This window comes from Dermacentor silvarum, chromosome 6 (genome assembly GCF_013339745.2).
Source record: "Dermacentor silvarum isolate Dsil-2018 chromosome 6, BIME_Dsil_1.4, whole genome shotgun sequence".
Classification (NCBI taxonomy): domain Eukaryota; kingdom Metazoa; phylum Arthropoda; class Arachnida; order Ixodida; family Ixodidae; genus Dermacentor; species Dermacentor silvarum.
In genome coordinates, this window is record NC_051159.1 from 116,418,633 (window position 1) to 116,444,289 (window position 25,657).

General features: G+C 46.2%; 1 protein-coding gene across 1 annotated transcript in view; it reads right to left on the reverse strand.

The window, feature by feature from the left end:
- The window catches only part of LOC119456845 (WD repeat-containing protein 7-like), a 124,994-nt gene that overhangs the window by 21,269 nt on the left and 78,068 nt on the right, over positions 1 to 25,657 (reverse strand). The window contains exons 19-23 of the mRNA XM_049669101.1: positions 22,882 to 23,024; positions 21,142 to 21,354; positions 12,729 to 12,981; positions 9,499 to 9,732; positions 6,176 to 6,332 (exon numbers count right to left, since the gene is read on the reverse strand). Of these exons, the coding sequence (XP_049525058.1) occupies positions 6,176 to 6,332; positions 9,499 to 9,732; positions 12,729 to 12,981; positions 21,142 to 21,354; positions 22,882 to 23,024 (1,000 nt within the window). The remainder of the gene's footprint in view (positions 1 to 6,175; positions 6,333 to 9,498; positions 9,733 to 12,728; positions 12,982 to 21,141; positions 21,355 to 22,881; positions 23,025 to 25,657) is intronic.

Here is a 25,657-nt window from a genome sequence, read left to right on the forward strand (position 1 = left end):
GACGCCGACGGCAGAAATCTGCTTTTGAGTGTCCATATAATTGCTATCGCAATAAAAAAACTCTCATTGGCCGTATGCGTATGCTGTATGTGCGAGTGAAAACGCGCGAGGGACGCGAGCTTTCACGAGGAGCGAACGCACGGCGGAAAGCAAACGCGACTTCTTCCGTCGCGCGAAAGGCCGTTGGGGGTGGGGTAGGGAGGGAGGGAGGGAGGGAGGGAAGGAGGAAGGGAGGGAGGGACGGAGGGGAGGCGACGTTTAGATGTGGCACCAAATGCGTATCTCGCGACCGGGCGTTTTGTTTCGCACTTTTAATATTTCAGTCTGAGCAGATTTAACATAAAAGGCATGTGCTGCCGGTGTTTTGTTTCATGACATTTGTTTATGGGCTCTGATTCTCAAAATTCTGATGAGCTGTGTAAACTTGGACATGTAGCAGCACCAGCAACGCGCTGAACTGTGGTCGACGGCGGCGGCGTTGTGCCCGCGTTCGCACCGAATGCGCGCGGCGTTGGTGACGAAGAACGTGCCAAGCTTTGCCGTACAACCTATGGCGCTGTACCACAACGACCATAAGGCCATGGTCCCTGTGATCACTAAATGAATGAAAACCACCAGATCATATATATTTCTCATTGTTTATTTGTTCAAATAACCAATTTCACCATCACATCTTAATAGTCATAATTGGAAATACATAATTCCCACCATAGTACAGCTTTGCTCGTCTTCCATCTCTACCCCAGTGGAAGGGCTGACAGTTATTAAATGCGAAGCATTTCTTGGCGAACATTTGCCACTTTGACAGTATCTATCTATCTATCTATCTATCTATCTATCTATCTATCTATCTATCTATCTATCTATCTATCTATCTATCTATCTATCTATCTATCTATCTATCTATCTATCTATCTATCTATCTATCTATCTATCTATCTATCTATCTATCTATCTATCTATCTATCTATCTATCTATCTAGCCGCCTACGTCTTGGTGCTCTCATGGTCGGTTCGTTAACTTGGTAGGTACCAAAATTGGCATAGTATAACAGTGTATGGTGAACATAAATGATAGGCCATGACATGAATGTCATAACATGCGTGTCATGTAGGCCATAAAACAGTCGCCTAAAATGACAATGACCCAACGAAAAAATATTAACACCCAAAACCAATGAAATTGGCTCTGACGTGGGTGCTAAGTTAAGGAAACACTAAAGGAGAATGGTAGAAGTCATATTCATGAGCATGACGCAGCAAAAATGACAATGACTCAGCAAAAAAAGATTAACACTCAAAAAACCACTGGAATGGATTCGGATGTGGGCACTAAGTGAAGGAAACACTAAAGGATGGTGGTAGAAGTCAGTCATGACGATGACTCAGCAAAAATGACAATGACTCAGCGAAAAAATATTAACACTCAGAAACCACTGAAATGGGTTCTGACGTGGGTACTAAGTGAAGGAAACACTAAAGAATGGTGGTAGAAGTCATAGTCATGACCATGACTCAGCAGAAATGACAATAACTGAGCGAAAAAAGATTAACACTCGGAAACCACTGGAAACCACACACGATAAAAGATAATAATCAGCTCGAAATGATTCAGCGTAAGGCCACCAGATTTATCTTTAATAAATATAGAAGATCTGATTCCCCAAGTGAAATAATGAAGAAAAACAAAATTTTTTCCTTACATTCTAGAAGGAAATTCCATCGCATAAAATTTCTTCATAATATAATAACTGGTACGTTACACGAAGTTCACTGATCTTCCATACCTTCGCCCTGTAACAACAAGGTAAACAAGACACACTAGAGCTCATTTTTTTGCAACCAATTTTTGCCAGAACTAAAGCATTCCAAAACAGCTATTTTCCCGAGAACTATACAGCACTGGGATATACTTCCAGAATCAGTAATAATGTCGCCAAATTTCGTTCAGTCTCTGGAGGAGCACATTTTATGTTAGTTGTGAGGTTCTTTTTCCTGCTGATGTTGGGTTTAACTACGTGATAATGTGTTATTAGTTAATATGTATTTATTGTAGCTTTTTTCTGTCCTTGATGCTTTGTATTTATAGCGTATTGTTATCTATTACTTGAATATTGTATCATTGTATGTATCATTTTTCTTTATTATCATGTATCTGCCCCTCCTGCTTGGGCCAAGTTGGCCTGCAGTATTTTCAAATAAATAAATAAATAAATAAATAAATAAATAAATAAATAAATAAATAAATAAATGGGTTCTGACGTGGGTATTAAGTGAAGGAAACACTAAAGGATGGTGGTAGAAGTCATAGTCATGACCATGACTCAGCAGAAATGACAATAACTCATCGAAAAAAGATTAACACTCAAAAACCACTGGAATGGATTCGGATGTAGGCACTAAGTGAAGGACACACTAAAGAATGGTGGTAGAAGTTATAGTCATGACCATGACTCAGCAGAAATGACAATAATTCAGCGAAAAAAATTAACACTCAGAAACCACTGAAATGAGTTCTGACGTGGTACTAAGCGAAGGAAACGCTAAATGATGGCAGTAGAAGTCATAGTCATGCCCATGACTCAGCAAAAATGACAATGACCCAGCGAAAAAATACTAACACTCAAAAACCAATGGGATGGGTACGGATGTGGTACTAAGTGAAGGAAAAGACTAAATGTCAAGGGTTTGAAGTCATAGTCATGAGCATGGCTAAGGCTTCCGGACTCCTGAGGACTCATGACGTGAATGTCATGACATGCGTGTCATGTATAGGTCATGAAAAAGCCGCCTACGCCTTGGTGCGCGCATGGTCGTTTCGTTAACTTTGTAGGCTCCCCGCACACTGCTTCGCATAACATCGATTCCCACATGGCGTGGGATGTGCCGGCTTTTTAAATATTCTTTAATCCAGGAACGTTATCTCTTGTCGACAATCGCTGACTATCGCTTTAGTAGCGAAAAAGTTGCTTTGGGGCCTATCAAGGGGCTCATGCTGTAGCTCCTGCAGTATGAAGTCAATCCCGGGACGCGCGCTTGTTTTGATCGGTGTTAGCGTATCTTGGTTCTAAAAGGGCATCGTGCATCGATAAGTGGCTTAAGTACTTGTTCGCGATACCAAACGTGTTAAGTTTCAGATACGCGGTGCGTAGTGGACGAAGGTATTTGCCGTTGTGGAGAATCAAAAGGTTTTGGCGTGCGTACTTTTTTTTCTATTTACAGCAAGTAAAATAAGGAATGATTACGATAACGTGGCAACGATACCGCATAAGATTAGGCCGTTTTTACTTAATTGTGCAAGATGATGACCACTACGCACCCCTGAATTATCGCGCTATTTAATTTTCTATCTTCAAGCTGTGCGTACTAAAAGGGAGAAAACTACATCGAGTCTCGTCCTTTGTGCCCCTCAGCGCACACAACCACCAACAATGCACGATTTCCCACCGCCGTCCGCTGCATATCCCCAAGAATGGAATGAGACACTCATCCCGAAGGCTAGCATAACCTTGCACTTTTTAGACCTGTCCAAAAATTTTAGTCAGGTGAGCGAAATCTGCGAGAGATATCGGTGGTCACGTGGCGATAGTGACCTGCTATACACATTGGTGCGAGTGTCGACATCAGGTGCGTCAGTAGGTAGAGAGCGCGACGGTGTTTCACGGGAGTAGCCTTGAGGGCGAGGGTTCTGGGTGCTCCAGCCACTCGGCGACGTCTGACGGCTCCAGCAGTGTCGCGCAATGTGCCCAACTCGAGAGCACACGAAACATATTGGGCGATCATACGGCGTCCTTCACTCAGCAGGGTTGCGGTATCGCGAGTAAAAGGGCTGGTTTCTCGGTGTGACTGGTGGAATGTGGTCGGTGTTTGGAACGCGCACAGTGCAGACAGAAGAGAGTCCCAAATTCGGGCACAAGATGGACTGGTGACATTGCTTCTATTTCATGACGAAAGACACGTGTTAAAGTGTTCGAAGCCTGCGACTGTAAAGTCGGTGGTGGTTTTTCGCATCATGACGATGCGGCAGTATCGGGGAGCCTGGTTAATTGCTGGGCGATACGGCGGGATTTTGCTTGTTCGAATCGCCGACACCCTTTCACAAAAGCATCCATGGTAGCACAGTTCCTGAATACCAAGAGGTTCGGCGATACCTCTGAGGATGCGGCCGATCTTGTCCGCTTCGGACATGTTACCGTCAACTTTGCGGCAGAGCGCTATAGTATATCCGGAATATAGACGGTTTCATGCTCGCGATAACAGCAGCGAGCGCGCCGCCCCCAAGAAACTTCCGGTCACGTGCCTTATCAGTCTGCTAAGTTTTAACGCATGGTTGCTTCTTTGCCAGTTACACTTCGCAGCTACGTCAGAGGGCAAAACCGGAAGCCGTGCAGGGCCTGTGTTTGTAAACAGTGAAAAGGTCTATACGGACTGTATGATTCAGTCGATGACTGCGTGCGAGAACCAAGTTCTTTATCAGTGGCTAGCTTCTTCTTTCTGGGGTTTTACGTTCCAAGACCAGTTCTGATTATGAGGCACGCCATAGTGGAGGGCTGAGGACCCTTGAGTTTGCCGAACAAGTCATTCAGTTTTTCTTTGCGTAGGTCCCAGCTGGTCACATCGTTCTCATGCGTCTCGTACCAAACGCGTGTGGTTCCTTTCAGGTAAAATACTACATTCGCCAGCATAAGCGTATCGTCCCACCTGTTCTGTTTGCTGACATGCTCATACCATGAGATCCACTCCTCGACGTCCACGTCACCTGTGCCACAGAAAGTGCCTGGATCTTTTGGAAGCGACAGGATGACAGAAGGCGGGGACGGCTGGGGCGTGGTAGGTTCTGGCTTGTTGTGTGCTTCAGTGGCTGTCGCCGAGGAAACAACGCGGCGACCGCTTCGGAAGTCCGTGCTTGAGTGATGGTGATGAACAGCCAGCTTTACCCCTCACCTCCACCAAAAATGTTGCAGAGCAAACGTATATTTACAAATATTTACAAGTAAGGCGGGTAGCAGAGGCATAACAGCAGCCAAGATGGCGCGGAGCAACCTCTACCTCTTCTTCAACGGTGCCGGCCTAATGCTGCAGTCTTCTGTCTCGTGGCAATATATCATATTAATAATATTATGAACGTATGAACATGTTATATGTCTCCTTTTCGCTTAACACTCAAGCAAAAAACAGCATATATGATATATTCAGCGCTTGCAGGCCTTAATGCACGAACGCGTGTTGCTTCCATTCACTCGTGGTTGCACACTCTCATGAATACAAATGCTGCATTGCATAGCATTTCTCGCACGTCGCATGCATGTACACGGTGGTAATGCGCTTGGGAGTGAACGCAGCGCTGACCTTGCTCTTCATTGTGAACGGTAGCTGTAAATTTCAAATGACGTATTCAACAATGGTTACGTCCAAAAAGGGTGGCTGATTTGGCTAGTTAGCATTTCATTAATTTTGTTGCAAGAACGTTGGCGGGAACCAGTAGTGAGGCCACTGCAAAGCCGTAAGCATACGCGCAGTCTCTTTCCCGGGTTTCAGCCCCATAAGGTTAGGAACAAAGTGACTGCGCGTTCGCTCGCTGCAATTGCGTCCTGAAATCACTAATTTTGTCTTTACGCAAGACGCAATTGCCTCTAGTTCGTGCAGTGGTGCATGCATCATTTTCCTCTTTTCCTAACTGTTAACATGTTATATCGACAAACAACTATGACACATACAGGAACATACAAAAGCTATACGTAGTTCTAACTTCTCTTTAATGACCATCAGACACAGATACACGCATGTCTTATGGAATTCTAAGAGTCCATATTTCACCCTATCCTGTCTGTGTGCAGGACTGCGAACGTACTCGGGAGGCTGCAGCATCTCCAGAACGATGCTAGGCAACACATCGTTTCGAAAAGAAGCATTTGCCCTGAACAGTCGGTCACAGCCATTCGTGTACATCCGTGACAATTTGCCACCCTAAAGAGTTAAAGGACCCCAGAAGGTAAAAAATAATCCGGAGCCCTGCCATATGGTATCTCGGGTAGAGAGAGAGAGAAGAAAAAAAGGTAAAGGAAAGACAGGGAGGTTAACCAGACATTATCTCCGGTTGGCTACCCTGTACCGGGGGAGGGGTAGACTCACAGCAAAGGCAGTGGAGCATAAACTGGGTGCCCATCGTCCTCACCTTCTCTCTCCTCCTCGTCTTCTTCCTCTAACGAGATCTGCCCATCGCTGGATCGCGACGGTGTTTCAGCCTTGGCTTGGACGCCCGAGGGTGTGCTTCCTCCAGAGGAGGCCCGGCTAGGAGCAGCGCCCCCAACCTGGAAGCTCGCAATACTACCCTGCAGGTCACAAAAGCACCGTTAGCAGGAGACCTTTATGGCATATGCTCTCATGAAATCAAAATACTGCAAAGTAGTCATCTAGTAAAATGGAAGTAAACCCCTTTCCAACGAATAAATTAACGCTCAGCCCCAGGCAATGTAATGCAGTTAATGTACAACGATACACCACTTACGACAACAACCGATATTCATTATAAAGGTACACTGGTGATATTGACGAAAGCGTCGATGTGTAGTGAAGTTTTCTGAAATAAAACTCTCAGACCTAACGCGCTCTGATGCCCCATTCTGCAATCGTCATGTGCCTGCACTTTAGTTACAGCGATCAGGACTCGTAGTTTCGACCGTAAGGCGAAGCATTGATAGTGGTGGCACTGTTGATGCGAGGTGTTATAGCACGGAAATAAGGGAGACGAGGACAAGTGCTTGTCCTCGTCCCCCGTATTTCAGCGCTATAACACTTCGCATCATGGAATACCAACTGCCCCAAGTAATGTATGAGGCAACTACACGAAGTGAGATTGGCAGTTTCATCGGCCGTATAAATTACAGTAAGCATTTGCTTTATAATTAACAAGCTCGGCGTCACGCGCACACAGGTAAACATGAACAGATGTCACTTGACGACCGCGAACACTTGTTTTCGCAACGCTGACGTGATGCGGAACGCCAGTGTCGGGGACCAATCGCTTAGGACTACCTCTCGCTTCAACGCGTGTTCGACAATTGAGATTACGATACCTCCAAAACTAAGGGCAAGGTAAGGCGGTGCTTGTCAGTGACCAGCCATCTCGGCTCCCCAAGACTTTGCACCCGCCGCAGATTACCTCCAAACGTGTGCGCTCAGCCCCGCTGACGGCCGGGGAAGAGGAGGGCAGGCGAGCTCAGCGGCGCCCTCCCTCTCCGCTCTCCCCCCTCTTGCGCTGGCGCGCGTTTGATCCCGTGACTTCCACCATTGGGCCACTCGACAGCAAGGCGTGCATCAAGGCACCGTACTTCTCGGCTCCCCCTCGCACCCACAGCAAACGGGACATGCATGAGGCGCGATCTTATCGCACTTGGACTTTATACGGAACCTCACGGCGACGTTGGTTGTGAAGGTGGATGACGAGCGAAGCCGTTTAGCGCACGACACAGAGGTGACACAGAATTTTTGAACAAAGGTACGAACATATTTATCGTGATGATAGGTACGCACACACATTCGCGTATCACCTCTGTTATTAAATGTGTCCGTCACGTAAGACAATGAATGGATCATGCCCCCTTAAGCAATGGATCATACCTCCGTAAACGCGGCCTCCCTATGACGGCGACGGAAGTGAAATTCTACGTTGGAATGATGAGCGGCAACGGAGCCAGCTGTGCAAGAAGACGACGACGACGGACGCGTGAGAAGTGGTACGAGCGCGTTCGCGCGGTTGCGCCGAGGGGCGCCAACGAGCCAGTGGAAGACGACGGATACGCTCGAGCTATTGCTGATGATAGTTTTTCCTCGCGGACACCATGGCCGAGCCATCGGCAGCTTCGCTGTAAGAATCTGTCAGAATCCATCTCACGATGGATGTCCACATTAATGCGGTAAGCATTGAAGTGATGTAGCGACCCGCTGTATTGGTCGTATGAGGACGTATGAGGTGTGGACGCAGCCGGGTCACTCTCTCGCGTATTCCACTGAGAACGTTGCGCCGTTTAGCGGCGACGCCGCGAAATCCGCACGTGGCGCCTGTGTGACTATATATTCAGACGAGATCGTCTCAATATATACGTCGGGGGTTCGACTACACCCTACATTAAAGGATGTTTTATTGCGATAGCAATTATATGGACACTTCAACCGAATTTCTGCCGTCGTCGTCGCCGTCGCCGTGAGGTTACCTATAGATAAAATTTGCGCCGCGCGCCGTATGCCCGAGCGGAAGCGTGCGGGGACGCGCGCTATCACGGAGAACGAACGCACTCAATCCCCCACGTGCAAGCAAGGAAGCGGGAAGCCAGCGCCGGAGGGAGCGGGGGGGGGGGGGGGGGGGCACTTGTACTCTGCCAACAACCGCGCTCTCCGCTCGCCCCGCACCGTCTCTTATCTCCCCACGTCTCTGACTACCATATTCTAGTACACTGTATCTCTGACCTTTACGCGCCGTGCATTCGCCGCTCAGTTTCCGTTGAAGCGATAGACCGCACGTACCTTCGCCGCTGCGGCGTACGCGCTTGCTGCCAGCGTTTTGACAGTCGTTGTCTGCAGTCAATCAGTGTGATCTATTCATGTTTGTTTGTGCGCGCTCACACCACGCTTGTTCATTTAGTTAGTAATAGTCGGGCCACATTTTCCAACGCACGCTACACATGCAATGCTGCCCGGATCGGCAGTGCAGAGCTACAGGTGTGTCCCTTCGCACGCGCTGCCCACGGGAAGCGCTTCTCATCAACACCACCGTTTCACACGCGCCTTCTCGTGGTCATCGAGTCTCTCTTCATGTCGGTCTACTTACGCCGCAGCACACCTGCTTACTTAATCAGCTCATGTTTACTACAATTCATATTGCTACCAAAGCCGCTCACCTTACTTCGTATGACATTGCTGTGTTGCTATCCCATTCATTGCTTCGCCCTTAGGGTGAAACTGTGACATTTTTTTTTGTTTTGGCGTAGTTCCAGAGCTTTTTCCTTATGTCTCGTATTCTAGTTGAATAGTCTTCACTAATAGAGTAGTTGGTCCTCTTCAACCTGTGACAATTTTTTGTCATTGACGCATACCCTGTGGCACATACCCCGGGACCCAAGTTGGTCTGACAGTTGGTTTTGAACCCTGTTCCCTCAGACATCAGTCCAATTCTGTGCCCATGGACTGCCCAGCGACCTAAGTTGGCGGAAAAGAACGGTTAGAGACCAGGACAGATAGACAGAAAGGCAGAAAGATAGTTGCCTAAAAGTGTGTGAAGTTCTTCGAGAATGCTGATCGCGTTACAAAGCATTTTACTTAGCAGAAAGTCAACCATTGTAACAGATAAAACGCCGTTCACTAAACATCTGATGTCGTTTCCTGGCACTGTACAGTGCATACAACAGCAGCGCTGCACCGCTTTTCCTCCAAGTAAATTGTGAGACGCTCTATACATGTAACAGCTGCCGCTGTAAAAGACGACAAAGGTTTGAGACGTGCCTCGATTGCAACAGCGTTCGGGCTCCCCGCAGAAGCTTTGGGCGCCGGCTGTGCTGCCTGTCCCGGCTGAGGTACCGGCGCGCTGGGTGCAGCGTTCGAGGCATAGGGCGGGGCGACGGAGCGCTCTCCGTAGTTTGGCAGGTAAACGGCCCACTCATCCACAACCATCTTGCGGCCCTTGGCGCCGATGCGCCGAAGCTCCGCGAGCAGAAGCGCCTGGGCTGCCTCCCGCACCTGGAACGCAGCCAACCCCAACGAGAGCCTTAAAGGGACACTGAAGGCAAATACTAAGTCAACGTGGACTGTTATGTTAAGGTGCCATTCCAGAAACCTCGCAGTGCTTGTTTCCTGTCAAGAGAAGACTTAGTTTAGGAGAAAATCGTTTCTGAAGAGTTCGCGTATCTTTAGCGCAATTCAGATCGCCCGCCCCCGAGCGCGGAGTGGTGACGCCATCACCGACTTTTACTGCCATCGGTGAGTAAAAGTATAGTATTCTAGTACACTATCTTTAAACGGCGCTCGACAGACGACGCTACGAATTTTTGCGCGAAACGCACACGCGCGGCCGCGGAAAGACCGAGCCAGGACAAAGCCTCGCAGTCGCCGCTGCAGCTGTCTTGGTCAAGTGGCGTGGACCGTTCGGGCATCTCGCGACATCGCATGGACGTGATATCCTCAGCTGCTCAACGTTTGTGTGTGTGTCGCCAGCCAGCAAAACCAGCGCAGCACTACGCGATAACGAAACTACTGAAGCGCAACACCGCAGGCGGCGTAAGAGTCGAGCGAGAACGAACCCTATACCGGCCGTCCGTGTCGTTGTCAAGGGTAACGTCAATGAGTTTTTTTATAAAAATCGAATAGAACTGGACAATAGCATTTTATTCCATGTTATAACACAGTGCAATGATATTTTTATTACGAGTGGCCGAGTACTAGAGACAGAATTATAATGAGGAGTGCATGCCTACGTCATCGGGCTAGTACTTGAAATGTCACGGGGAAATCTCAAATTATGTCCTGCGTTTACCTCACTTTCTCGATTGATAAAGCTCTGTTCGCGATAATATTGACGCCTTAGACGTTCTCGAGCATTACTATCACTTTAGCTTGACTTAATATTGGCCTTTAGTGTCTCTTTAACCACACAAATCCCAAGCACCATTCTACACCAGAGAAAAAGAACTTGTTCACCTGTATTTCTGAACATAAAAAGTACATTCAGAAAAAAGAACAATGTTCTAGTTATAAGTTAATTAGTGTACCGTAATTATTAATTGGTTTGCTGAGCTTTCACTGCTGAACTTCACTTCAGCGTGTCAAGTAGCTGCTATGGGCTTCGCGTTAAGCTTCCCGTGCTTACATCAGCACTTTGAACTCGACGTATAAAAATGATACGTTAGAACGGGTGGCGTTAATCGTGGAGGCCTTCACCTGAACAATGTACTGCTGAGTCATTTACAACTCAATGGAGTGCATATTAGCAATGCTACAATTCATGGGACAAGGAACATGAGTAGACGGGATAGGCACCAGCAATCAACCGGTTTTATTGAAACGAGATTACAACTACAGCAAGAGTTAAGCACATGTCAGAAAGCTGCAAGAAAAACACGCAGTAGAACTCACTTGTCACCAGTCATCGCACACACGTGGGTACCATGAAACCTCGAGTGGTCAATTTTCTTTGCGGAAGATCTATTAAAGTGTTGTTGAGCCAGTTTTTTCCTTCCTTGCTTTTCGCTGCTTGTTCTAGCTTTACTATGCTTGTAATTCCCATTACAGCAAGATCAGTTGATGTCCAGCTCCTAGTAGTATGAAATAACTCCTGACAAGCGAGTGTCATAGCAAAGTGGGCCGATATGCGACACAGTGTATGTCGCACGTAGTCGAATGAACAGAAATGTTAGCATGACACCACTGCAAATTGTAAAGAAAGCTGTCTTCAGCAATACGATGTTTCGCTGAATTACTCGAATACTAATAGCGTTAACGTCGACAGTCATAGTGAGATAGGTTCTACCAGAATTTCTTTCTTCGCACTGAACGCGCGCGGCGTTGGTGACTGTTGCCGGTGCCTCTGGCGGCGGCTCGGAGCTTTTCGACGAGATTCGTCGAGCAGCGCCGGAAGTCTTTACCACCTTCTCTCCTCGCAACGTTTTTATATAAATAGTAGTAAGTGGTTCGTATGGAAAGGGAAAGGTTGGCGCCATCTTCTGCAGCCTTTGAGGGAGCACGGCTCAGCGCCAATATAAATACGCATTTGGAGCCTTAGCTAAACATCGCCTCCCCTCCCTCCCTCCCGTCCCCCCATGGCCTTTCGCGTGACGGAAGAAGTGGCGTTTGCTCTCCGCCGTGCGCTCGCTCCCCGTATACGCGCGCCTTCACTAGCACATACAGCATACGGCCAATGAGAGTTTTTTTCTACACGCAGACACGACCATCGGAGACTGAGCCCTTAACAGCTTCGCTGTACAAAAATCTAAGCCCCTTTCCTAAAGAAAGATGGTTGAACGCGAAGCTTTCTCCCATACAAACTGAATCAAAGTCCAAAGCCAACGACCACGCAACAAACCCAAGAATTGCTGCGATACATGTGTGATATGATTGCTTGTTTAGGCATTGTATTTTTAATGTTGAAGTTGAATGAGGACACATTTCGTTTAGTTGCGTAGCCTTCATTTTAGATCATGTAGTCGTTGATTACACGCACGCACTCACACTTTCACGGCCTGACTCTACACTTGCACAGTATTGCCTTGTGATCGCTGTGGTAGACGGTCAGAAGCTCTGCCGTTGCCGATACACGGGATCTGCCTCACGGGCACGATCGCACACGCGCTTACGTTCGCGTACGGCAGCCTCTTCTGCCATGCGCTGTACCCGCAGCCTACCCATGGTGATAGTCGGGAATGCATTGCGTGACGCGCGTAGTGCAATGCATATATATATATATATATATATATATATATATATATATATATATATATATATATATATATATATATATATAGTATACAGTTCGTCTGGGTAGCGTGACGTTGCAGTTCCCATTGTTCTTATTGGCACAACTTCGAATGTAAACTGTAGTGTTCTACGATTGTTCTATTGTGTGCACAGATGCGCAAATAGTTCCATTGTGTAAGTTGGCTTTCCTGCTGTGCGTTTTCGGCGCTCACGGACGAATCAGTGAGACATAGGAAGCTTCGCTTTAAAAAGAGGAATAAGCCTACCTCAGGGCAACGGTCTTGCCACCGGCGGGCAAGCATTTCGACCTGCGGCTGCTTGTATTCGGGGGTCTGCACCAGATCAGGCAGCAGGACGCAGTGCAGCGCAGCCAGCAAGCTCCAGCCCTGTTTGATGTCTGCCTGCTGTTGCGACAGCGCCTCCTGGAGCACGGACAAGGCGCCACTGCTGTCTACGCCGCCAGCGCCGGTTTCCCCGGGTGTCATCATGTAGGCACGGCTGTCCGCACGGCTCAGTCGCCTGCGTCCACGACAGAAGTTAGCGGCGTACTCTCCCGTTTACCACACTGTAATTACTCAACTGCTATGTGCACTTTTTTAATAGCGGAGCTGTTTAAGCTTTTGGTTAGGCCATGGGGCATTAGCAGAAAACTGCCCCTGGCGAGGACGTCACCGCGCGTTGCTTGGCAACGGCTCGCACAGCTGGTGCGAAGCATTGCTAGGCGACGCACGTGACGTCATTGCTCGGCGAGGTTACACTCACCCCAGCGCGAGGCGCGGCCGACGTATCCGGCGTTCGTCGGCCACGCCTCGCGCCGGACTAAAAGTGCTGCGCTTTCGCTGGCGTGGCGTCCCCATGCCGAGCGCGCTTGTGCGTCAATGCTACGTCGGACTATAAAGTGGCCTTTAGTAGACTGCGCGCCGACCTCGAACTTTGTATAACATTATTATACAAATGTACTGTGGCATACAATTATGCTAATACTGATGATTGGCTAAGTTTGGCTAAGAACCAACCAAGCCAGACCATGTTAAGCAAAGGAAAGCAAAGACAAAGCTAAGAACCAACCAAGCCAAACCAAGTTAAGCAAAGGAAATCAAAGCTGGGGAGGGCCAAAAACTTCGCTGTTTGCCCAGTCTTCGCACCACTTAGTGTGAAGCTGCCCTAATTTTTTTTTTTGGGGGGGGGGATTCACTAGAATATGACATGTACGCGTGCTATATGCTTTAGTATGAAACCATAAGTACAATAAATGACGTTCAAATCGCACCCCTCAATCTTAATTTCCACCTTCCAATCATCTAATCCGTGCTTTCCTGCACTGCAGGTGCCCGATAGCAAGCTCTGGGCAGCTGATAGTTATAAGCAGGCCTCGGAAACGATGGGGAAAGATGCCTGGTCCAGTGACGCTCATTTGTAAGCAAAATGGTTATTACAGCGAAGCTGTCTGTGGCTAGAGTTCTGTGCATTTTTCGTATCCGTCAACAGATCTGCATGTGCAAGAACTCAGCTCCCGAATTTGATGCAAAATTGCGTCATTATATGTAAAAGCTTATACTTCTCATCACTTGGATATGCGTTTTCTGTAGATCAGTTATCGATAGGCACTATTTTCAACATCAGTAGACTCTCAGGTAGATAATAAGGATTTCTCAAAGATTTGCCGCTGTGCGACCCGCGTCAGCCATGTGTACGCTCGAACCGCCCTCCCTTTGTCGTCGTTCCAAGCACGTGTGTGCCTAGTTGCCTTCCGCTCTCCCGGCGCGGCGGTCCCGTCGCGCGTGTATAATTTCCTCCGGCTCCCCGAAGAGGTGGTGGTCTTCCACGCGAATGTGCTTGCTGCGGTAAAGTTGGGGAAACGATGGAGCATGTTCTAATAGAATGTGAAGATATCTGCCCAGCGGTTCGATTTAGGAACCTCTGGCCTAATTTCGCAATCGTCGGTGAATTTTACATCGGGAAATGTAGTGAACGATGTTTAACATCTGAAAACAGAGCAACACGAGACCCAATGAGAGACAATAGCAGAGGGCTGTGGACCAACTTTTCATGTCCTACACTCTAAAAAGAAGTTAGTAAAATGTTAGTAACTGCGCCAGTCACTACCGAAAACAGACATTTACTAACAATTTACTGCGTGTTTAAACATGAGTGATCCATCCAAGTGCATGGAGGCTAAGTTAGTAAATCTACTACCTCGTCGTGACCGTTGTCTATTGTGCCTTATTGGGACAGTTTTATGTGTTTTTTTTAGAATTATGTGGTACGTATGTTGAATATCCATGAACAGGGGAAAAGCTGCGGGAGAAGATGGAATAACAGTCGATTTATTCAAAGATGAAGGAGATATCATGCTTGAAAAGCTTGCGGCCCTTTATACGCAATGCCTCACAACTTCAAGTGTACCAGAGAGCTGGAAGAACGCCAACATTATACTAATCCATACGAAGGGAGACGTTAAATAATTGAACAATTATAGACCCATTAACTTGCTCTCAGTATTGTATAAAACATTCACCAAGGTAATTTCAAATAGAATCTGGGCAACACTTGACTTCAGCCAACCAAGAGAACAGGCTGGCTTAAGCAAGAGATATTCTATGATGGATCATATTCATGTCATCAATCAGGTAATCGAGAAATCTGCGGAGTACAATCAATTTATCTATATGGCTTTCATAGATTATGAAAAGGCATTTGATTCAGTAGAGATACCAGCAGTGATATATGCTATTGCGTAATTAAGGAGTACAGGAGGCATACGTGAATATTGTTACGGGGAGAAAATATATGTATTTACAATATATACAGTTAGAAGTATGCAGCTCAGTGGCCAGGGTAACACCATCTACCGCGCTCCGAGACACTTCAACCTCCTCTTCACCAACCAACGTCATTTTGTCCACAGTGGTACAAACTCGTACGTGACATTAACCCCCGGCGGCAGAAGCATCGTCTCGATGCTTCTTAGGGTGTCGAATCAGTGTGCGAGTTATACGGCTTTAGTCGCGAAACGTGCACGATATCAGTTCCTGGGGTGGTAGAAGACTTCGAATTCACAGGTGAGATCTCATATGTGAGGCTGGTGACTAGGCGAAGAACTCGGTATGGCCCGACGTATCGTGGCAGCAGTTTTTCGCATAGGCCGACGCGACGGGAGGGTACCCAAAGCAGAACAAGGGACCCAGGGCTGAAATAAGCGTCCCGACGACGACTGTCGTAACGGTGCTTCTGGATAGTCTGAGATGCCAGAAGATGGTCACGGGGAATACGACGTGCTGTGGCCGCGCGAACAATGGCGTCGTGAGCATAGAACGTGGTAGTGATGGCATCAGAAGGGAGCAGCGAGTCAAGAGGCAGGAGTGGGCCACGGCCATATAGTAGATAGAACGGGGAATAACCAGTAATATCGTGACGCGACGAATTGTATGCAAACGTCACGAAAGGTAAGGTGCAGTCCCAATCTCGGTGATCATCAGACACGTACATGTCCGTGAGTGTACGGTTGAGACGCTCGGTAGGCCGGTCTGTTTGTCTGTGGGTGGTAAGTCGTCGTGGACTTGTGGGACGTTGAGCAAGAGCGAAGAAGGTCGTCGACAAACTTAGAAAGAAAACAGCGGCCTCTATCAGTGAGTAGCTGACGGGGGGCACCATGATGTAGGATCACTTCACGGAGGACAAAATCAGCCCCATCAGTTGCGTAGCTCGTAGGGAGGGTCCGCGTTATGGCATAACGCGTGGTATAGTCCGTCGCAACGGCCACCCACTTGCTGACCGAGGATGAGGTTGGAAATGGGCCAAGGAGGCCCAGCCTCCCAGACCGACGCGGAAAAATGGCTCACTGGGGATATCTATAGGCTGAAGGTGCCCAGGGAGGGAGACAATGTAGGCTTCTTGCGGCGTTGGATCTACGACAATAGATCAAGAGGTACAGCGCCTTGCATTGCGTAGCACCAGTCCGACTCCAGCGATATGTGTTCCAAGCGCCCTGAGCGGAGTCAATGCGGTCCTGCTCCAGACAGGACGGGTGTGGATTGAGTGCGGATCACGAAGGCATCTCGTGCGTATTCTTCTCGACAGTGGCAGCCAGCGCACCTTTATTGGAGCGGATTTGTTGAAGGTCCGCAAGTTCCAGATTATCGGAAACGTGGAACTATATATCTCTTGTTACGTTCGGCCACTCGAAGCCCCGTTAAGTCCTTTGCAGTCGTCGGGTAGCTATGATCTGCGAGGCCAACATAGTGGCATCGCGGTAACCGTTGAGGCTCTGGAGGTACCTGAAGTGTGTACGGTCACAAACCCGCCTTTCAGCAGTACAGTCTTGAGGATTCTGTGCGAGAAGAAATATGACGTTGCGGGCAAGTTTTACCCGGACACACGACAGCCACATGAATTAAGTGTTTCACTTGGTTCCGACGTGTACTGGAAGGTAGCCACTGGAAAGATTGACCATTTGAACAGCAATATAACAGCCGTGGAAACCAAGTTCTGGTGTACGGTTGAGGGAATCGTGGAACTCAAAGGAGTTTCAAGACCTACGAGTTTTCTGTTCCTGACTTGCAGCACGACTTCTCTTCTTGACAGCGATGCTTCTGCGATGTGGCGTCTCCATGCCGTAGGAATTAACCCATCTACAGCCGAAAATGGCAAGGCTCATCCAGAACTTGAGATATTTGAAGATAGCATCACCAAGTTTGATGGGCGGTACCAAGTACCGCTGATGATACAAGTTCCAGGGCATAGCCTCCTATATTTTTTAAATATAGGAGGCTATGTCCAGGGACACCTTCAGACAGCGATAATCGATGGTTAGCCGAGCGCCGTCTGCAAGCCCCACTCAATAGGTTTCGACAACAGTTCGAACTCCCGAAGCAGTATGAAAAGGCAATCAGAGCGTATTTTAGCGAAGTGCACGCAGAGAGAATTGAAGAAGAGCTACTGCCAAACGAAAATGTGTATTCTGTATGCAGTTGTCCGCCGATTGTTCTTTTAACCATTACCAGACCATTCGCCATCACTTAGCGTTTGTCGAGAGCGACATCTAGAGACTGTGGCTTTGTTGGAAAAGGCCTTTTACGTCGACGATCTCATCGTGGTACTTCCGAATGTAGATGAAGGTGCAACACTGTGCAGTTACAGCTGCAAAATATTCTCTGAAGCAAGCATGGAACTGCGCCTATGGGCCTCCAATTCAAATGCTCTGCGGAAACGCTTTCTGTGTGACAAGGTTGCTGTTGAAGACGAAGCCGCAGAGAGTGCCGTAATCAAAGTCCTAAGCGTACCCTGAAAGAAAGGATGAAAGAGCGTTCGCTCAAGATAAGATTCATACTTCGCTGTGTTTGTTCGCTTGGTTACGCCGACGCTCGCCGCACGAACGGGCGCCCAAGAGATACGCTCTAAAAAGATGGAGTGCTTGGGCTTGGGTCTTTATTACGTGACAACGTCGACGCCCACGTGTGTGCGGACAGTACACTAGTGAAATTAATGTCCCTAACTTTTCGTATTTATCCTAATACACAGTTGCTCATTTGTACCAACTGTGCTATCCTGAAGTACGGATATAAATGGTCCTGAAATCGCTCGTAAGGTACGTGTCTCGTATGGTATACCTTCGCTGTTTTTCTGAATGCGTGTTGTTGTCGTTTGCTGTTCGTTCATGAATTTCTGTGCATATATAGACACCCGAGGCTGTACTATGTCCTTGGTAAGCTTGACCATTACGTACCATAGCGAATAAGTGTCGCAAAGAGAACGCATTTTTTTAACCTTATGCTTTTACAATGGCATTGACCTAATATGATAATCGGAATGTCCCTGGTAAGCTTGACCATTACGTACCATAGCGAATAAGTGTCGCAAAGAGAACGCGTTTTTTACCTTATGCTCTTACAATAACATTGGCCTGATATGATAAGCGAAATGGCTCTCATAAATACAATTGTCGCCGCTATATTGCCGGTAATTATAATGCAGATGTGTTACTATAGCGGTTACTATGTTTCATAGTTGGTAAGTGAGCACATTAGTAATGGTTATTACCTTTTTGTGAGTCCCGTTATCAGTTGTTACTACCTATTTTAGTTAATAATGTTATTGCGCACCACTACAGTTAATATCTTCAGTTACTACCTAGGTAATCAATATTGACAAGCATTTACTACCCTAAAGTTAGTTACCATTAATGATGATGATGATATGTGTTTTATTTGGCGCAAGGGCCAGATATGGCCAAAGAGCTCCATGGCTGATAATGTTGTGTTAAGCGCTGATTGATTAGTTGCGATGATAGGATGTAGCATGGCTGTAAAGTGGCCTAAAATCAATCGCTATCGTAGAAGCGTAAAACGATATATAGTATAAAATTACTATAGTATAAATTGTATAGTATAGTATATAGTATAAATTACTAAAAGGCCCAAAGGCCTTTGAGCCTTTGGGCTCAAAGGCCTTAAGGAGGCATACGTGCTATTTCCATATTCTCGCATTTTAGCCTCATGATCACTTGTCATTCGTACTGTACCCATAGACTACTCCACATATCACTGTCATAATTTTAGTTACCATTAAGAACTTTTTTCTGAGTGTGTGAGGTGCTCTTAATATGCAGCCAATGTTCCGTACACGAGCGTTATTGTACACATGTACTCATTTTTTATTGCGTAAATACCCATGCCACACGTGCAAGGTTAATGCCATTAAGAGTTTATGACCTTAGCTTCTTAATGTCACTCAAACTGAAGTTGCTGCTACACGCACCGTTTTAATCACACTAAACGTCGCAATGGTGATAGCTGCTGTGAATGCAGTAGGCATGTTTAACCATTCTAAGATCACACCCCCTCCATTAAAAAGTATATTTACATAGCAGGCAGAAGTTGTAGAACTAGCACTAAAACATTAATAGGCCTATTTGAATTATTTGAGTTTGCTACAGAGATTGATATTTTAAGTACAGCCATAGTTGTTAACACTGGGAGCGAAAGCGTGCATTTGATGGCCAAATGACTTATGAAAACATACTATACACCTCAAATGGGCATTAAGCTTTTAATGCGTTAGCATTAGGACTGTCGCAGTGGAAAAAAAAAGTATGTGTTTGAAGTGTGGAGAGCCACTCACATGGTAGAGGTAGAGTGGAGATGGGAAAGCTTAGAAGCGCGCGTATATATATATATATATATATATATATATATATATATATATATATATATTGCAGCTAACGGTGGTCTGCTCCGGACCACCGTCAATTGCACTTCGCTCCTCGAAAAGGCAGGACGTATGTAGAGTGAGCGGCTGAGCAACACTTTGTCATATGGTGAACGCGGTTTAAATCATGGATCTGGGTCCTCAAAGAGGTGCCAACTATAGCTAGCGTATTTCTTCACATTTACCGCTAAATCGCCGCTGAACTTGTATGTCATTAAGTATTTACCTGTAGCACCCCGGGAGCGACTAAGACTCTGGCACTTAATGACATTTTGTGTGTCCGTTTAGCATTTAGCAAGGGTTGAAGATGCGAGTGCTCAGAGCTGTCTATTATCTTGTCCCTGTATGTTCATCTGTACTTGTGTTCATCTGCTTTTCATTCGCTCTCTGCCTCACTGGGCTCCCCTTACCCAATCAGAACCTTCTAACTTGCAGGTGAGCTTGCAACACACTAACGCGTCACTCAGCGACATCCCTACATGTACTACTCAGTGAGCATCTGAATGAAGTACCCTCGTGCCTTTATTTTGCACGCATTTCTTAATTTAGTCTCAATTTAAATGCCCACCAAGGAGAAGTTCTATGTACCTTCTTTGTGTCATAGTTCTTGTGTCTTTGTGTCTCCCTGTCTTTCCGTCTATTCATCCTTCCTTCCTTGTTCGCGCTGTGTTAGGGAAATGAGTCCATACCAATACGCCTAAAAATTTTAACTTAAGCATGAATAGTAGGCCATACTTCTAAACAGAAAAATGGCCACTTTTATTGTGAGAGGAGCTTCATTTCCAGGACATCACACTGATGGATGGCCCTGACGGTTGGCATCAAACTAGAAAAAGAAAAAGGAATCTTTAGCCTTCATTTTTTTTTGAGCCGGTCAACATGTTCGCACCAAATGAATGAAAATAGTATTTCGAAAGAATACCAGGATAAACTGAATTAGCGTTGTACTTAGCATCCCTTTAGAAATAAATGTTGCATCAGAGCTTCTAGCTGCTGCGTTTTGCAACTTTTTGCTAGTTAAGCCGCAGCAAGAATGAAAAGCTGCCGCATAGTGCAGACAGTGGTGATCCTGGTAAAGTATCAGCAGCAGGCTAAACTCTAGATTTAGCTTACCACTAGTGACAGAGGGGTGTTAGTATTCTAAAGCACGCTATTTTAGCATACATAGCTGTGTAGATTTAGCGTATGTTTAATGACAGATTGGATACTAGGCTTGAATCATCAAAGTAGGACAGGAACCAACAGGACAGCTAAATCACTCTATTGTGCGCATACTGAAGATACTATCTTGTTGTATCGTACTATGAACCGCAGATCAGTAGCAATATGTCAGAGCTCTCTGCTTTTAGCTTACACCGGGTATGCTATAATTTAAAAGTAAATGCTGATCACGTGATGAAGATAGTGACTGACATTCTACAAGACGGCGCGCACTAAGACTTTCCGGGAGTGAAGAGACAGGCGTGCCCTCACCTGTGCAGCTTCCGGCGCTTCTCCTGCTCGGGTACGAAGGTGGCTCCTTTCATGGACTTGAGCGAGTTGGCCAGCGCAATTATGGAAAGCAGGTGCTTGGTCGTGACAGCCGTCGACAATTCCCAGTGGCCTTTCGACGAGAAGCGCCGAGCCCGCTCCTCCTCTTCAATCTGCTCCCTGGGCACTGGCATGGTAACCACCTTGCGTTCCTTGCTGCAGCAGCGTGTTGAAGCGACAGTTGACTGCCATGCCTTCAATTCAAGATTAGCATTCAGAAAACTCGTTGACGGCATTCAAAAATGCCCTTAGAGGTTCTGGCCTTCGCTATGGCAACCGTCTCGTTATCAGGCCAATCGCAATCACGAGTATTCGAGCAGAGGCAAATTAAGGAAACGCTCTTACAAAATTGCTCTCTAAATATGCGCCAAGTTTATCATCAGCACTGTATGCTATTGCAGAAAATAGTTCATTGTACATCTGGGTAAATAAGAATGGACTAGGTAAAGAGACACGAAACAATCAGTTTAAACAGTGGTAGAGTCTATCATTGCAACACTCAGAGAACAAAAAATGCTTTGAAGACAGCTTGATTCCTGTTGCAAACTCAAATTTTTAGCCTACCTTCGCCAGATTTTGAAGCGAAAACGGTACTCACAATTGATGAGTACTGTTCTTACCCAATTTTAATGAGCGACATTTTCGAATGTAGTCCGTAGATTGCATGCATGCTAGAATCGCTCACGAAACCAAAATAACGTTTGCGGCATTAGAAAATGTCTATCATCTAAGCCAGTGTAATTGCCGTTTTCATGCACAAGATGGCAGAAGAGCAAGTTCTTGCGTAGAAAGCCTATTCTTGCGTAGAGCGTCTCGGTACCCTACAACAAAGTCTCGTCGCAAGTTTTCGGCACTTCGTTGACTTGTTTGCATCAGAGTGAATTGGTGAAGTGGTTAGCCTAGGCATTGGTCAATACTTCATTTGGGATGGTTGCGGAGTCGCTCAAGAAATGCGTAGTACTGAGGTCTGCACGGAGGACGCATGTTGTAGCCCTTGCACAGTAATAAAAAGGTGTTTGAGATTGACGATGGTAGGAATCAAGCGCAAAAAAAAAAAAAAAACTTTCGTTCTGTGAAGGTAAGCTCAACAGGTTTGTTTAAATGTGGTTGCAAAAATCGGAGGCGTGTACTTTTTTTGAGCTACAAGATCTTTCGCACGTTTGATTTGAATGCACGTTTTTGTTCAACGACTCTACAAAGATCCTACAAAAATATTCTATACGGCACTAAATACTTCTTCCACCACTGAAGTAGCTCACACTTTGTCTTACATTCTTTACAAAGTTATTCCTTGGAATTTTGAGTACGACAGCCCACAAGCAAATGTCAAGAAACGAAACGCCGACAGCTCATGCCTTTTATGTTAAATCTTCTTCGACTGGAATATTAAATGCGAAACAACAGAAGATCAGCCCACGCAAAAGGCCAAGTTTCTGCCAGAAAGCTCGCCTTCGTGCATAGCGTTAGCCGCAGCGTTTCCCGGTAAACATTACTGTTACATAAACTACAGTTGCCGGGAAGCGTGTGAAGAAGACAGGGATCTTTGAATGCTATCGCATTCCACTCTTAAAGGCAAAACTTAAGCGTCCTCCAAATGTTTCGTCACTGTTCCGTTATAAGTGTGCTGTTATGAGCTTCAGGTGATTTGCCCGTCACTGTACAAAAAAAGTAAGCTGCATCAACCTGATAGGCGCAGCCTTCTGGGAGCGGGGTAGTGTGCGGTATATGTGGGTGGGCAGCAGCAGGCTCATGTGGGTTCCCCGTGACAGCAGGCCAAAACAGATGGGTCGCATGGGGCAAACTAGGCCCAGTTTGCTTTCGCACACCTGCACATGAGACCATCGGCAGACGTCAGCAAAGTCTGGTACCAACCTGGCTGTGCTAGAGTACTACAGAGAGATGACCCGTTTTGGGGTCCTCGGAAACCGAAACTTCGCAGCTGTGGAAATATTTACTGTTGCTCAGGCCTAGTGCATTCCATGGGCAGTACCGTCACTTCACTAGAAGAGCTAACGAGGAGGTAGTTAAGCGAGGGTAAACTGTCCCCACTATTGCATCGCACACCTTTGATGCTTCGTGCTCAGTGCGCTCAGGGGGTCGTCCGAAATAGTGGTGGGCAGCCGAACACGTCCGAATTCACTAATTTGATGCAATTAAGTATCCTGTTATAAACCTGCTGCCGCGGCTTCATACAAGAAATCACTAGCCCTCGCACACATCCAAAGCCTTTGTGCTAGATGGCGGGGTTTGTTGTCTTAACGACTTCTCACTGCACACCATTGAGCTTCAAGCAACCAGTGCACGTGTGAACGAAAAGTGTGGGTGTGTGGTTTATCGGGTTCGCGTCCCCTAAGTGCGCGTGCCGTTTGACGAGTGGCCCGGACGTTCTCAATGAGTTGATCGACGCCATTCCAGGGATGGTGAATAATGGTTCGAAAATTCATCTTCCCAGAACCCAAATGAACACCGGTTGCCTTTGTAAAAGCACAATAGCAGGGCTGACGTCACGTGCGGGGGCGTGGACGACGTGCAAGGAGGACCCAATAAAGAAAAGCCCCTTTCCCTCTGATCTGCGAAAAAAGGATTTCTGGAGCTTTTCGGCGAGCAGCGTGTGTTTTGCAGTCGTAGCGATACAGATGCTAACGCAGTCCTAAGCAAAGTTTGCATCATTACTACAAGATGCGTAAAAGTACAGTACACATCTCGCAGAGCAGCGTGCCTGTCGACACCAATTTTCCCTTGGATGAACGAGGCAATACTCAAAGTGATTAGATTACGAGAACAGTGGCTGATCAAAATGAAGCAAAAAAAAAGATAATGTCTATTATAAGGAACTGTACAGAAACACGCAATTTATCGTTATCGATGACGAGGAAACGAAAAAAAAAGAATATTACAGTAACCTTATCGTGAAAGCTGATGGTACTACAAAGGAAATTTGGCGTATAATAAAGGCAGTCACCAAACCGGAACCCCAACAACTTCTTTATCTGACTTAAATGTTATCGGTTGTAATGAAAGGGAACTTGCAGAACTATTTATTGATTATTTCTTAACCATAGGAAGACAGCTGGCAACCCTTACAAACGAAGAATATGACTCACCATTCCCTACTGTTCACAATGATACTTTCGTTTTTCGAGAAATTACAGCAGCTGAAATCATTGCAGTTGCACGTAAGATGTCATCCGACAAGGCCATTGGTCATAATGGAATACCAGTTAAGGTACTGAAGGACAACATTGAAACCTTATGCAAACCTCTTGCAGTAATTTTCAACCAGTCATTGGTGACAGGTGTGCACCCCGAACAGCTTAAGATAGGGAGGGTGACACCAATACACAAAGGAGAATGTCCCGACAACATAGCAAATTACCGTTCCATAACAATTTGATCATGCGTGAACACTCTTTTTGAGAAACCGGTAGCCAAAAGAATGGTTGGCTTTATTTGCAAAATACTGTATCCTAACTCCGAATCAACATGGCTTTAGAAAGGAATACTGCATGGCTACTGCAGTGAATTTTATGGCAGAAACAGTAAACCGTGCTTTAAACAATAACCAAATAATCATAGGTATCTTCCGAAATATATAAAAAAAGGCTTTTGAATCAGTGAACCACAATATTTTGTTGTACAAGCTCGAACGCTATGGATTTAGAGGGATAGCTTCAAATTTTTTTCGCAGCTATTTGACTCAGCGAACTCAGTTCGTACAAATACTTGGCAACAAATCAGACTGTAGACTCGTTGAAACATGAGTACCACAAGGTTCAGTACTTCGACCAATCTCGTTTTCCCTCTTCATCAATGATTATCATCTCTCCTTGACCCACACGCAAACTGCTCTGTATGCAGATGACACTGTCTTACTTATAGCACCCCGCTCTCTTCAGGAAGCAGAATCACTCGTTAATAAAGAACTACAAGTAACGTCTCAGTGGTTTAAACGAAACAAATTACTGCTAAATACAAAGAAAAATTAGTGCGTTATTTTCGCCTCTAACCGAAAAGTGGTACCTGAAACATGTGGGCTGTACATTGGAGGAAACGCTATCGAGAAGCTAAACGCACATACTTACTTTGGCGTGACTCTCGACTCATCATTCCATTGGGCAACTAATATTGATCATCTATGCAAAAAACTAAGCTTTGGATGCTTCACGTTATTTAAGGCTCGAAAATATTTCGATTTACAGGCACTCCGTATATTATATTTTGACGCATTTCACTCTCACCTAACATACTGCATAGAATCATGGGGCTACACGTACACATCATATTGTTCGGTGGTTAGCACCCTGCAAAAAAAAAAAAAAAAAAAAAAAAGAGGCTGTACGAACCATTGCATCAGCGCCCAAAAACGCACCATCCACAGAACGTTTCAGTAACCTCAACATAATGCCATTTAATATCGTTGGGCAATATAAAAGCGCTACATTAGTACACAAAATAATTT